This window comes from Pristiophorus japonicus, chromosome 1, assembly GCF_044704955.1.
Source record: "Pristiophorus japonicus isolate sPriJap1 chromosome 1, sPriJap1.hap1, whole genome shotgun sequence".
Classification (NCBI taxonomy): domain Eukaryota; kingdom Metazoa; phylum Chordata; class Chondrichthyes; family Pristiophoridae; genus Pristiophorus; species Pristiophorus japonicus.
The window spans coordinates 70913523-70927684 of record NC_091977.1 but is presented as its reverse complement, the minus strand read 5'-3'; the positions used below and the strand labels follow the sequence as shown (position 1 = coordinate 70927684).

At 42.1% G+C, this 14162-nt stretch overlaps 1 protein-coding gene across 3 annotated transcripts in view; it reads left to right on the top strand.

Moving 5' to 3' along the window:
• The window catches only part of mllt3 (MLLT3 super elongation complex subunit), a 191137-nt gene that overhangs the window by 125813 nt on the left and 51162 nt on the right, over positions 1-14162 (top strand). For all 3 annotated transcript variants that reach the window (XM_070881003.1, XM_070880984.1, XM_070880993.1), the window contains 2 exons: positions 7536-7617; positions 13531-13654. In XM_070881003.1, coding sequence (XP_070737104.1) covers positions 7536-7617; positions 13531-13654 — 206 coding nt within the window. The remainder of the gene's footprint in view (positions 1-7535; positions 7618-13530; positions 13655-14162) is intronic.

Below are 14162 nucleotides of genomic sequence, written 5' to 3'. Positions count from 1 at the left end.
ATTTCCAAGCACCAATTTAGTTACATTGGGCCCAAATTTCCCCAGGAGTTGCTCTTTTTTTTTTGAGTAACTTGATTTTTCTGGAGTATCTTTTTAATTGCAATTCTGGCCATTTAATTTGCACCCAGTATAAGTGAGGTAGTTAGGTTTTTTGTTTTTTTTTTAAAAAGGGGGTGTTACCAGCCACTTAGGCCTGTTTTGGCCATTTAAGCCAGTTTAGCCAGCTAAAAGTTACTCCAAACTAACTTCGGCCAGCGTAAGTGGACACTCTTGTACGTTCAGAAAAACCTTGCGGTGACTTAAAAAATCAGCGGGCAGCCAGAGATGGAGGGGAAGGGGACCTTGCAAAGCAGTAAACACCTTCACAACAACATTAAAGAAGCATAAATACATTTAAAGCACCAAGCACTAAACAAAGCATAAAAAGTAATAAGCAACTAATTAACAAATTAAAAAATAGATGGAACCCTGCACCGAAAGCACCGAGACCAAAGTATTAAGCAATCAATCAGTAAATAACATAAAATAAAATAGAAGTCCAACCTTAGGGAACGCAGCGGGCCGCTGTTGAGAACCCATTCGGCCAGGGCTAGGGGTGGCGTACTTCGGGCCCCTCCCACACAGCCTGCAGCGCGCACTCACAGATTCGGCCTGCCAGGAGCTTACTGCACATGTGCGCAGACTCCCTGTAGCGTGCATTGTGCAGAGGTCCCAACACTTGTTTTCAGTGCTGGGACCTGGCTTTACCCTCAATCCACTGGGCCACGCTATGTTACCACCGAGGAGAGGTTGGGGAGCGGCCAGAATCGGGAGGAAGATTTTCGGTGCGCTTGGAAGCGGACAAAAGCGGCGCACCTCGGGTGAGGGAACCAGAAAAAGGAGTTGGGGAAATTTGAGCCCGACAAGAGTAATCCAGAACATCAGTTTTTTGTTTATTCTCTAATATTTTTGAACTTGCCCATGATGAGTTCAGATCATCGAGTTTCCAGGTTAACGTTCAGCAAAACCTTCACTTGTCTACCATCCTGGTCATTCCCAGTAATGCAAACCCATCATCACTCCAGGTCCAAGAGGCAGAGACTTGAGCGTATTTGGAGCACAACTGGCTAAGACATCCAACATGATATCTGGCTTGATTACATCAAGCTGAACTGAGCCTTGCCAGTCCTCTCTGTAAACCGTCCAATACTCTTAACATCATTCTGAAGAGCAAAGATAGCTCCTGGCTTCTTTACTTTGTAGCCAACTGTCCCCTTAAGGCCTTCTCCCTGCTCCTTCTATTCTCATGGAGCTTACGACTTCTTTGAATGATCTATATCTTGGCAACATTCAGCTGCCTCTACATCTTTCTCTCCTCCCACACACCCCTCTAGCCACCATGCCAGGCCTCCTCCTGCCCTGGCCATGAACCCTCATTGCTCTAATTTCACTCTGTCCCATCTGAGACCATTTTTGTCCATGAGACCCTGTACTTACTCCCTTGACCCCATTCCCTTTATACTGATTACCACCCAACTTCCCTTTCTGGCCCTAATGCAAGCCGATATTATAAACGGTACCCTCCTGCCAGGCATTGCCCCTCTCTCTTTCATCATCCGCTTCAAAAGAAACATTTTCTACACGTATATGTCCTTGCAAACCTTTGCCCATTTTCAACCTTCATTTCTTCTCTAGTCCTTCAATGAGTTTAAGCTTCCTAAATCCATGCCCATCTTTCCCACTAATTCCTATTTTAATCTCTCATCGCCAACCCGCCACTCCAAAGACATCGACAATTTTTGACTCTGACGATGGCGCATTTAAACACTGCAGCCTTTGATGCAGATGATCACACCGCCCTCCTCCAACACCTCTTCGCTATTTTTCAGCTCGGTGAGACTGCCCGCATTTGATTCCATTCTTGCCAGAGCATCTCTAGCAAAGACTTCTCTTCTTTTCCCCCCTGCCCCCACTACCCCACCCCACATCATTAGCTTGAGTTCCCCCCACCCCACCAAGGATCTATGAGTGGCCCCCTCTTCACCCTAATCTACATGACATCCCTGGGTGACATCCCCTACAGACATGGGGGCAGCTTCTGTATGTACGCTAATGACACCCAGCTTTACCTATCCAGCATCTCTCTTGCACTGCATCTACTGTTAAACTACCTGTCTGATGGGAAATCTTGGATGAGCTGCAATTTACTTCAGTTAAGCATTGTGAAGACTGGAGATATTGTTCTTGGCCTCTGCCGCAAACTCTTCACCCTTCTCCATCTTCCTCCCCAGCCATTGTCTCTGGCTGAGCCAGGCTGTTTCAGACTTGTCTTCCTATTCAATCCGAAGCTAAGCTTCTGAAACTATATCCTCTCCATCACAAAGACTACAATATATTCCACCTCTAACATTGGCTCCTTCTGCCCCTACCTCAACCCATCTCTGCTGAATCCCTCATCCATGCAATTTGTCACCGCCAGACTCAACTGGTAGATGAGGGGGCCACTCATAGATCGTGGTCAGCCTGTCATCCAAAACTCATGTCCTGCACAAAATGTGGAAAGAAGGATTTAATGTACGATGTACATTTAAAGTAGTGAGCTGCCTTCTTGAACCGTTATTGTCCTTATGGTGAAGGTAGTCCCACAGTGTTGGGGAGTCAGTGATGATAAAGGACTGGCGATATATTTCCCAGTCAAGATGGTGTGTGACTTTGAGATGGTGGAGTTCCCATGCACTTGCTGTCTTTGTCAGTCTAGGTGGTAGAGGTTGCGGCTTTGGGAGGTGCTGTTGAAGAAGCCTTGGCAAGTTGCTGCAGTGCATCTTGATGATTTTAGTCCTTATTTTTCAAACACTTAGTACATTTTGCTGGGGGCTTTTTTTTCACTTTATGCTTGCTTTAGACTGCTGTGCTGTGGTTACTGTTCGGATAATGGGCAGACTAAGTAAAAAAAGGATCTGGCACTTTAAGATTTCAATGACTGACAAAGTAATTTTCTTTCTTTGTACCATATTCACCTTTGCTATGGCCAGTTGAAACTACATAATAAATGGCTCGTAGGTCCAAATTTTGCTATTTTTAAAATCTGATCCCTGTGGTGAAGTGGCCAGTTCAGCGTTATATAACTTTTCTTTTAAAACAAACATTTCCAAAAATTCACTGATCAGCAAATTGTGGCTTCATTCAGTCTGATGCGAGTTACGAGGAATTGTGTGAAATTGAAAGGTTGCCATGCCATCATTTTTTCATGGTACCATCGCTTAGTGTTTTTGGTTGTGAGCACTTAAAAATGCTGAATTGAAGGGAGGTAATGTTAGTTTTTTTTAATGTTTCTCCTCCTTCCGCCTGCCCTCCCAATCCTTATTACCCTGGTAGACTAAGCTGGATTGTTCTTGGGGTGGAGGTGGAGGGGGAAGCAATTACAGGTTGTAAATCACTCTGCTCATTAGGATAGTACAATTGCGATGGTACAATTGCTTGATTTATGGGCAGAAGCAACTGTTAAGATCATCAAAGATGTCTGCATGTAAGTGGTTTTAGTTCATCGCTTAGTTTAAATGCCACAAAAGTCACACTTTTAATGTGGTTCAGGTATCCATGCAGAATGATTTGTCACATCATGGAGCAGACATTGTTTAATAGTCCAGTTTTCGTGGTGGTATTTTGCAGTAATGCCAACCCCACTGTCTCATAAATCATGAGACAAAAGACTTACAAATCACGAGATTTGGTAAGAAATCATGAGTTGCTGTTTTTTCCAAACACAAACCAATATAGATTGACTATTGGTTTATAAACCTCATTAGTGGCTTTATTTAATCTCTAACATGTCACAGCTCTTTACAAAAACTATATTACTGCATCTGAAAATTGGCGGCAGAACCTTTAGCTGCCTCGTATTTATCTTTATGAAGATAGGTGTAGGAAATATAAATCCTGCACAAAATGTTTCCCCTTTTTGCTACAACTCCCCTCACTGCTTAGTTTCTGGACTGCGCACATGGATTAAAGGAAACCTTCTGTTGCGAACCATAAAGAACTGTTTTGACACACATCTTGTATGCCACATACGTAAACCGCTATCATAAAGATCAAAATTTCATACAAGTCACTGCAGATTAATTATTGCCTATTAATCAGATTACTTCATATAAATCTATGCAGATTGTTGATCCAGTCCCCAAATCCCTGCTATTACTGGGACGGGCTGCAGGCGCTGGACGCACTGTTAAAGTCACTGAACATCTCGCCTGCTGCCACCAGGTTGAGCGTCCGGAGCTCGGGTACCTGTCGGAGAGGTCATCAGTCAGGAGCAGCACCATCTCGGGGCCGGCATTGAAAATTTGCCATCGTACAAGACAAAAAATCCTCAACCAGTTAGCCCCGCCCCCTCCCCGGATCATCCTACAGCGTCAGTCAGTCAGTGTCTTACTGACACGGTTACGCCTCTTTTATGCTTTGCGAAGATTCCATCGAACCATACTTGTCCATCAATGTATCCAGATAACGGGAACCCTCCCCCTTTTGGAATTGGAACATTTTTATATATATATATATATATATATATTGTGCGGAGGGCACACGGGCAGAGTTCGCTTTTTTTAAAAAAGAAGTTCTGGTTTGAAATTAATCAACTGTTCAACTTGCAGGTTTTCTGAGTTAGATAGAGTTTCGGGGGGAGGGCGGTATTTTCATTAAAAATCCTGAGGGTTGGCATTACTGATTGTTACTGACTCAGTAACAGAAAACTCACAGGATTTACTTAGTGCTGTGTACAATAACAAAATGTCTGGGGACAGAATTGACTGGTTACAGAGACATGGTCAGGAAGCTGATTTCACTGCATGTCAGGGGAACAGAAGAGTCCTAAGATGTGATGCACCAAGTCGGAGAACTCTTGAATTTCTTTTTCAAAAGGTTGTTTTTAAAAAAAAAAAGGTTGCCTTTATGTATTGTCCAGCTTTATTATAACCAGTTATTTATAAGTGGGTTGCTTAAGGGCTGATGTCAATTTCAACTAAATCAATACAATTTCATTGTAAATGTCAACACCAGAGGACTAGAAGGAGCCTCCTGAATTTAATCTTTATTAAATGAACTTCATTGTGGATGTCATAGAAACATACAAGATTCTGACAGGACAGGACAGGTAGAATGTTCCCGATGTTGGAGAAGTCCAGAACCAGGGGACACAGTCTTAGGATAAAGGGTAGGCCATTTAGGACTGAGATGAGGAGAAACTTCTTCACTGAGAGTTGTTAACCTGTGGAATTCCCTGCTGCAGAGTTGTTGATGCCAGTTCATTGGATATATTCAAGAGGGAGTTAGATATGGCCCTTATGTCAAAGGGGATCCAGGGATATGGAGAAGAAAGCAGGAAAGGAAATGATCAGCCATGATATTGAATGGTGGTGCAGGCTCGAAGGGCCGAATGGCCTACTCCTGCACCTATTTTCTATTTCTATGAATCGATTGCATGATTTTGATTAAGATGCTTGCTATTGGTCAAGCATAAGATGTAGAACCGGATGAAGGAGGCTTGTGTGGAGCATAAAATTCGGCATAGATCTGTTGGACCGAATGGTCTGTTTCTGTAGTGTAATTACTATGCAATTAGAATCATAGAATGGTTACAGCACAGAAGGAGGCCATTAGGCCTGGCCGGCCCATGCTGGTGCTCTGCAAGAGCACTTTAGCTAGTCCCACTCCCTTGCCCATTCCTCGTAGCACTGCACATTCTTTTTTTCCTCAGGTACTTATCCAATTCCCTTTTTGAAAGCTACGATTGAATCTGCCTCCACCACCCTTTCAGGTAGTGCATCCCAGATCCTAACCACTCGCTACGTAAAAAAAAAAGTTTTTCCTCATGTCGCCTTTGGTTCCTTTGCCAATCACCTTAAATCTGTGTCCTCTGGTTCTCAACCCTTTCGCCAAAGGGAAGAGTTTCTCTCTATCTACTCTGTTTAGACCCCTCATGATTTTGAACATCTCTATCAAATCTCCTCTCAACTTTCTCTGCTCCAAGGAGAACAACCCCAGCTTCTCTAGTCTATCCACATAATTGAAGTCCGTTCTTGTAAATCTTTTCCTCACCACCTCTAAGGCCTTCACATCTTTCCTAAAGTGCGGTGCCCAGAATTGGACACAGTACTCCAGTTGAGACCGAACCAGTATTTTATAAAGGTTCATCATTTCCTTGCTTTTGTACTCTGCCTCTATTTATAAAGCCCAGGATCCCGTATGCTTTTCTAACCGCTTTCTCAACCTGCCCTACCTTCAATGATTTGTGCACATATACCCCTGTTCATGTCTCTCTGTTCATGCACCCCCTTAAGGATTTTACTCTTTAGGTTATATTGCCTCTCCTAGTTCTTCCGACCAAAATGTATCCCTTCACACTTTTCTGCGCTAAAATTGATCTACCACATGTCCGCCCATTCCACCAGCCTGTCTATCACTATCCTGCTCACTGTTTACTATATGTCCCAAGTTTTGTGTCGTCTGTAGATTTTGAAATTGTGCCCTGTACACCCACGTCCAAGTCATTGATGTGTATCAAGAAAAATAGTGAACCCTGGGGAACACCACTGTTTACTTTTCTCCAGTCTGAAAAACAACCACTACTCTGTTTCCTGTCACTTAGCCAATTTCGTATCCATGCTGCCACTGTACCTTTTATTCCATGGGCTTCAACTTTGCTGGCAAGGTTAATGTGGCACTTTATCGAACCCTTTTGGATGTCCATGTACATCATGTCAAACGCATTGCCCTCATCAACCCTCTTTACCTTATCAAAAAACTCGATCAAGTTGGTTAAACACGATTTGCCTTTAACAAATCCATGCTGGCTTTCCTTAATTAATCCACTCTCATCCAAGTGACTTAACTTTGTTCGTGATTATCATTTCTAAAAGCTTCCCCACTACGGAGGTTAAACTGACTAGCCTGTAGTTGCTGGGTTTATGTAATATTGTATTATGTAACAGCCCCCATCAACACACACATAGAAATTGAGTGACCAAAGTGGTATCATATTTTAGGGATTCCAGTAACAATTATTAATTGCTGAAATTAAACGGTGAAAATCATAAATTATGACAATCTGAAACCGGAAATACTGGGAGTAATTGAACAATGAACAGACTGGTTAATATTTCAAGTAGAGATAACTGACTAAGGTTGACCTTGAATATTAACACTTGAGATTTTTGCCCTGTAATAACTCCTGGATATAAACAATAATCTCTCAACTCATCATTTTGATTTTATTTAAACTCTGTATACCAATTATTATTTCTCAACCCTAAAATATAACCTTTGCTGTCCCATGTTTTAATTTGAGGGAGAGAAATCTGGATAAATTGTATTTAGCTTTTAATCCTGTTAAGAAATTTTCAAATAAGGAATTTGAAGAAAATATTGTGCAAACCAATACTGCCAGCAAGCAAAGATGCTTTAGAGTAGCTTTTATAGATAATTATTTTGGTTAAATATTTGGCTAGCTTACTGCAACAATATTAACTATCTTTTTCTTGTGTTTTTATTTTGTTCCCAAGTCTCAACAGCCAAGTCCTGCTGGCTCCAGCTCCAGCTCAAACTCCAGTTCAAGTTTTACTCCATCTCAAAACAACAGACAAGGTAAAGATTTGAAGTAGTATCCATTTATATCTTTTCTATACTATTTACTATACTTCCTGATGTTACCTCTATTACCGCTTTACAAGGATAAAGATCCAACTTTCCCTCGTGTTTTCCACTCATCATCGAGTCCCAATACCAGTAGTCATTCTTGTGTTTCTTCTCTGAAGCCCTGCAGGCAGTTAAATGTGTCAGTAGAATTGAACACTACTCGTGGTGTGATCTGATCAGAGCACTACAGACTTTGAGCATGACTTTCTCTGCCTTGTATCTTATCTTTTGGTTATACTGTTCAGCATTCTGTTTACATTGCTGATTTTTTTTCTGCAATAATTAGATTTGTTGAGCCTGCTAAAACTCTTAGCTCTATTTTATCCATAGTTATTTCAGCACCATTCGTGGATGCTGGATTACCAATTTTTTTTCTTCCTGTGTGCAGTACTTCACACTTGTCAGTATTACATTTCCTCTGTCATTGTTCCACCATTTTCATATATTTTGTTGAACTCGTTTTGTATTTTCCCTGATTCCACTGCGAATGTTTGCTATCCAAGCTTGCAAAGAAATTTAGAAACATAGAAACATAGAAAATAGGTGCATTCGGCCCTTCGGGCCTGCACCACCATTCAATGAGATCATGGCTGATCATTCCCTCAGTACCCCTTTCCTGCTTTCTCTCCATACCTCTTGATCCCCTTAGCCGTAAGGGCCATATCTAACTCCCTCTTGAATATATCCAATGAACTGCATCAACAACACTCTGCGGCAGGGAATTCCACAGGTTAACAACTCTGAGTGAAGAAGTTTCTCCTCATCTCAGTCCTAAATGGCCTACCCCTTATCCTAAGACTGTGTCCCCTGGTTCTGGACTTCCCCAACATCGGGAGCATTCTACCCGCATCTAACCTGTCCCGTCCCGTCAGAATCTTGTATGTTTCTATGAGATCCCCTCTCATCCTTCTAAACTGCAATATATAAAGGCCCAGTTGATCCAGTCTCTCCTCATATGTCAGTCCGGCCATCCCGGGAATCAGTCTGGTGAACCTTCGCTGCACACCAGGGGTCACAGTCTAAGGATAAGGGGTAAGCCATTTAGGACCGAGATGAGGAGAAACTTTTTCACCCAGAGAGTGGTGGACCTGTGGAATTCTCTACCACAGAAAGTAGTTGAGGCCAATTCACTAAATATATTCAAAAAGGAGTTAGATGAAGTCCTTACTACTCGGGGGATCAAGGGGTATGGCGAGAAAGCAGGAAGGGGGTACTGAAGTTTCATGTTCAGCCATGAACTCATTGAATGGCGGTGCAGGCTAGAAGGGCTGAATGGCCTGCTCCTGCACCTATTTTCTATGTTTCTATGTTAATAGCAAGAACATCCTCAGATTAGGGGACCAAAACTAACACAATATTCCAGGTGCGGCCTCAACAAGGCCCTGTACTACTGCAGTAAGATCTCCCTGTTCCTATACTCAAATCCCCTAGCTATGAAGGCCAACATACCATTTGCCGCCTTCACTGCCTGCTGTACCTGCATGCCAACTTTCAATGACTGATGAACCATGACACCCAGGTCTCGTTGCGCCTCCCCGTTTCCTAATCTGCCGCCATTCAGATAATCTGTCTTCGCGTTTTTGCCCCCAAAGTGGATAACCTCACATTTATCCACATTATACTGCGTCTGCCATGCATTTGCCCACTCACCTAACCTGTCCAAGTCACCCTGCAGCCTCTTAGCATCTTCCTCAGCTCACACAGCCACGCAGCTTAGTGTCATCTGCAAACTTGGAGATATTACACTCAATTCCTTCATCTAAATCATTACTGTATATTGTAAAGAGCTGGGGTCCCAGCACTGAGCCCTGCGGCACTTCACTAGTCACTGCCTGCCATTCTGAAAAGGACCCGTTTATCCCGACTCTCTGCTTCCTGTCTGCCAATTGGTTCTCTCTTCTCCTAACACACCGCTGGGGCATGGCATTCAGAAATCCTCTTTTTCACACTTTTTTTTGTTTTCCCCTGAATTCTTATTGTTTTAAATTGAACTGTTAGAATATCATGCAGATTTTTGAAAGTCGAGTCATGGTCCTAATGTTTACTTTTTCCTTTTCACATTAAAGATGTCCAGCCTGGGTAGTTCATTTCTCAGGATCACTTTTTTAATCTCTGGCATCCCTGAAAACTAGGGCTATAGCACCTCTTTTCAGGCTGTACTCTTATCTTTCCTGAGCACTGTATTCCTATATGTTATATTCATTAGCATCCTCTGGGGCCAGCCATATTTTAGTACCAATTTGTTGTTCCTATTGTCACAACAGTCCATTGCAGGCATCATATTTCTAATGTCTCTAATGTCTTTCATGTCCTCGGTATGCATCAAAGTGCTTCACACCTTATTCTGGATTTGCCTTAGTTTAGTCGACTAACTTCTGATATCGTGTTCCTCTGTGCCTTTCTGCGTTATTCATATCTGCCTGTTGTATATCTTCCACTCTTTGATCCGTCTCTTCTGGGATTCAGCTTCCCTTCTCTCTTTCCCCCCCTTTTCTCCACCAACCTATCAAGTTTAAATAAGTCTCAACCACAGCCTGAGTGTTCATCATGAGTTCATGCTTTACATAAGAACATAAGAAATAGGAACAGGAGTAGGCCATATGGCCCCTCGAGCCTGCTCCGCCATTCAATAAGATCATGGCTGATCTGATCATGGACGCGGCTCCACTTCCCCACCCACTCCCCATAACCCCTTTATCCTCCTTATCGTTTAAGAAACTGTCTATTTCTGTCTTAAATTTATTCAATGTCCCAGCTTCCACAGCTCTGAGGCAGCGAATTCCACAGATTTACAACCCTCTGAGAAGAAATTTCTCCTCATCTCTGTTTTAAATGGGCGGCCTCTTATTCTAAGATTATGCCCCCCAGTTCTAGTCTCTCCTATCAGTGGAAACATCCTCTCTGCATCCACCTTGTCCAGCCCCCTCATAATCTTCTATGCTTCGATAAGATCACCTCTCATTCTTCTGAGTTCCAATGAGTAGAGGCCCAACCTACTCAACCTTTCCTCATAAGTCAACCCCCTCATCCCCGGAATCAACCTGGTGAACCTTCTCTGAACTGTCTCCAAAGCAAGTATATCCTTTCGTAAATATGGAAACCAAAACTGCACGCAGTATTCCAGTTGTGGCCTCGCCAATACCTTGTATAGCTGTAGCAAGACTTCCCTGCTTTTATACTCCATCTCCTTTGCAGTAAAGGCCAAGCTTTATTTAGACGCAGCCAGTAATTCCTGTACTGGCCTTTTTTGTCCTGATATTCCTAGATAAAAGACATTTTTTATTTGTATTGTACATTCTGAGAGTCGGTAACCAGAGGTCATAGATTTAAAATAATTGGCAAAAGAACTAGAGGGGAAATGAAGAGAATTTTTTTCTCACTGAGGGTTGGCGAGATTTGGAATGCACGACCTGAAAGGGTTGGGGAATCAGATTCCACAGGGAATTTCAAAAGGTAATTGGACATGTACTTGAGGAGGACTAATTTGTAGTGCTGGGGTGTGGGATTAAATTGGACCGCCCTTTCAAAGAGTTGGCATGGGCAATGGTAAGAATGGCGGCCTCCTGTACTTATGATTTTAGTCAAATGTGGCAGCTGATTTGCACAGGTCAGGGTCCAACAAACAGCAAATTAGTTAAATGACCAACTTATCTATTTTGGTGATTATTGGTTGAGATGAAGGTTGGCCAGGTCAATTTGTTTTTTGTGGCAGCTCCGACAATGTGGTACTCCTTCAGTGTGAACTAGAATGTTAGTCTGCATCTTATGCTAAGGTCCTGGAGTGAGCCTTAAATCCACAATTTTCTGACTGAGGCGAGTGTAATACCACTGAGTCGATTTCACACTTCACTTCTGAGCATTGCACCATTTTTCACATGAGTTTGGCTGCCACTTGACATCCTCAGGTTTTTTTGATGAGCTCTCCTTTACCATAAGGAGGGAGTAAGGGTAAAGTGGTAGGGCAATTCAGCTTGGGTTGCTCTTGCACAGATGCTTGCAGCTAATATTGTCCTTGCCAGTATTTATCCCTCAATCAACATAACAACAAAACAAATTATCTGATCATTATCACATTGCTGTTTGTGGGAGCTTGCTTGTGTGCAAATTGGCTGCTGCCTTCCCTACATTCCAAAAGTACTACATTGGCTGTAAAGCACTTTGTGACGTCCGGTGGTCATGAAAGACACTATATAAATCCAAATCTTTCTTTCTTACTAGATGGATGACAACAGTACATGGCAGAAAGGAAACGTAGCAGAAATGAAATGAGCAAAGTATGCTTAGTCATAATTAAACTATATGAATGCCACAGTTATGCTGAAGCCAGGTGCCATAAGCCAGGCTCAGTATAAAATGAACAAATGGCATGTTCTTTGCAGAGCATCATTACAGTGCATTGTTTATTTGGCAAACTGTTGTCTTTTTCAAAACTTAAATTGTGCCAATTCTTAACAGTAGGTGAGCAGCAGATCCAATTGCAGATGGTTAGCGAGAGTAAATGAGGCACAGAATATGTAGGAAGTGGAATTCTGGAAAGCAATAGGATTGACTTGGAGTCTAGTCTGCTTCCAGGTTATATTGTAGTGGACAAGCAAAAGCAAAATACTGCAGATGCTGAAAATCTGAAATAAAAAGAGACAGCATCTGTGGAGAGAGAAAGTTAATGTTTCTGGTCGACGACCTTTCATCAGAACTTGAAAAAGTTGAGATATAGCAGGTTTTAGCCAAGTGCAGGGGAAGGAGGGAACAACAAAAGGTAAGGTCTGTGATGGGGTGGAAGGCAGGAGAGATTAAATGACAAAAGGGATGATGGTGGAAAAGGAGCTGGTAATGGGACAAGTAAAGAAACACAAGATGGATCTAGAGGAGGTGTAAATGTCAACAGCAGAATCATTACCAACATCTGATGTCCAAAAACAATGGGAGTGTTGGTTAACCTATTGCCATTTACACCAAATTCGGTTTATCTTGTGCGCCGTGAGATCAGTTTTTTTTTTGATGAGCTCTCCTTTACCATAAGGAGGGAGTGTAAGGGTAAAGTGGTAGAGCAAAAGGTAAATTGTTTTGCATCTTTTCTCATAGCAATGGTTGAGGATTGGGAAGGTCAAATGAAAAGAAGCATTTGTTATACAGATGGCAGATAGTTCAAGGGAGTAAATGAGGCACAGAATATGGAGGGAAGCCGAATTCCGGAAAGCAGTAGGATTGACTTTGAGTCTAGCCTGCTTCCAGGAATGGATTCTTATTACCTGAAGTACGTACAGTGACAGGTCATTTCATGTACTATCATTATTTCATGGATCCCAAGCTTTCATGTATTTGCCTCCAGGTTAATCACAATCGGGCTTGCCGAAAACTTGGATTGTATTTGTAGTTCCTTTTTTTTCCAGTTTCCCTGACTGGTAATGTGTCGCCAAGTGCTGCGTAAAATCTTAAAAGACCATGTTCAACTCCCACTCTTCGCTGAGTTAGCTGGTCTCAGTTGGGATTGCTGCAGTTTGTCTCGGTGTCTCTTCGCTAGGTGAACTAGGGTAGAGACAAAACAAATCGGCCAAATATTCTTAATTTCTAAATGTTGACCTCTGGAAAATACATACATGAAGCTGTGCGAGACTATATCTGATTGAACTGTGACATCTTCCACAGTAAAATAGCATTTTAGCTACTCCTGTTTAGGCTTGCACACACAATTGCCCTTCAAGCAAGGTACTGGAGGGTGTCATGGGCCCGGCACCAGTAAGTGTTTTTGCCTTCCAGATAGAAAGGGAAAAGGGAGAGAAATACCTAAATTACAATCCATTTGCTAGCATCCCAATCAAACTCTGAATGGTTGTGAAGTTCCTTTCTTGTATTTTTAAACAGGTCCACTGAGATCTATAATGGAGGATCTCCATTCAGAAGGCAATGAGTCAGATGAAGATGAGAATGGAAACCTCTCTGATGTAGAGAGATCATTAAATACTCATTGCGGAAACAGAGGACATAGGTTAGTATTAAAGAAAGGATTTAAATATAAATAAAAGGATTTAAATAATATAAATGACGAAAGGTCATCGACCCGAAACGTTAACTCTGCTTCCTCTCCACAGATGCTGCCTGACCACCTGAGATTTCCAGCATTTTCTGTTTTTATATTCAATAAATACCATTTTTTGGCATCTTCCATCAGTTATGTTCATATCACGTTAATTTGTTCTGAAAGCTTTAATTGTGTTTTGTGCACAATGCATGAATTAATGAGGTAAAATTAAATTTCAGGCCTGCCATTATAAAAAATTTTTTTCCAACACCAATTCCAGAAAACATCAATGTTGCTTAAAAGTTGGTTACTTCTGGTAATTATAGTGATTGTATTTTACTGCCTTGTTCAATTGCAGCTGTCTGAGGGTATATAAATGGTTGTGTTTTAGTTTAATCAAAACATGACCTCAGATGTGTAATTGAGGATCGTGCACAAAGCTGCATATATTTGTTGAGGAGCTGCACATTATTGT